This window comes from Penaeus monodon, chromosome 29 (genome assembly GCF_015228065.2).
Source record: "Penaeus monodon isolate SGIC_2016 chromosome 29, NSTDA_Pmon_1, whole genome shotgun sequence".
NCBI lineage: Eukaryota > Metazoa > Arthropoda > Malacostraca > Decapoda > Penaeidae > Penaeus > Penaeus monodon.
Genome location: NC_051414.1, coordinates 31,619,132 through 31,619,530, shown reverse-complemented (window position 1 = coordinate 31,619,530; position 399 = coordinate 31,619,132). Strand labels below are relative to the sequence as shown.

The 399-nt window shown below is 42.9% G+C and overlaps 1 protein-coding gene across 1 annotated transcript in view; it reads left to right on the top strand.

The window, feature by feature from the left end:
• The first annotated feature begins 234 nt into the window (after positions 1-234).
• LOC119592166 (protein FAM98B-like) overlaps positions 235-399 on the top strand; it is a 24,611-nt gene continuing 24,446 nt past the window's right edge. Inside the window, exon 1 of the mRNA XM_037940987.1 lies at positions 235-258. Within this exon, the coding sequence (XP_037796915.1) occupies positions 250-258 (9 nt within the window). The 5' untranslated portion in view covers positions 235-249. The remainder of the gene's footprint in view (positions 259-399) is intronic.

Below are 399 nucleotides of genomic sequence, written 5' to 3'. Positions count from 1 at the left end.
GTACTGTTTTGACCCTTACGACCTCTCCTGTTCAAAGGATATTTGCGCTCATGAGGCCTATAACTTAAAGCTGAAGACGGATCTTGAAATGTTGCGCAAGTAAGGATAGAAGTGCCTGTCATAGTGGCTCGCGGCCTTCAGTATCATCATGAGGGGTGTATATAAGTTCAGATTCCCCTTGCAGACTGTGCATAGATTGTCCTTCCCGTGGATAGGAGCCGAGTCTCTCTCGCGTGCAAAACCTTTAACATGAATCTGGTAAGTTTGTGAAATTTCAGTTTAAGAAACTTGTGGCTGAGGGATTTGCGTGCAGTTTATTTTCTTACATGCGATTTGATTTGCATGTGATATTTGGTTAGTCTGAGTGTGTATTTTACCACAGGAAGAGGAATGCTTGTT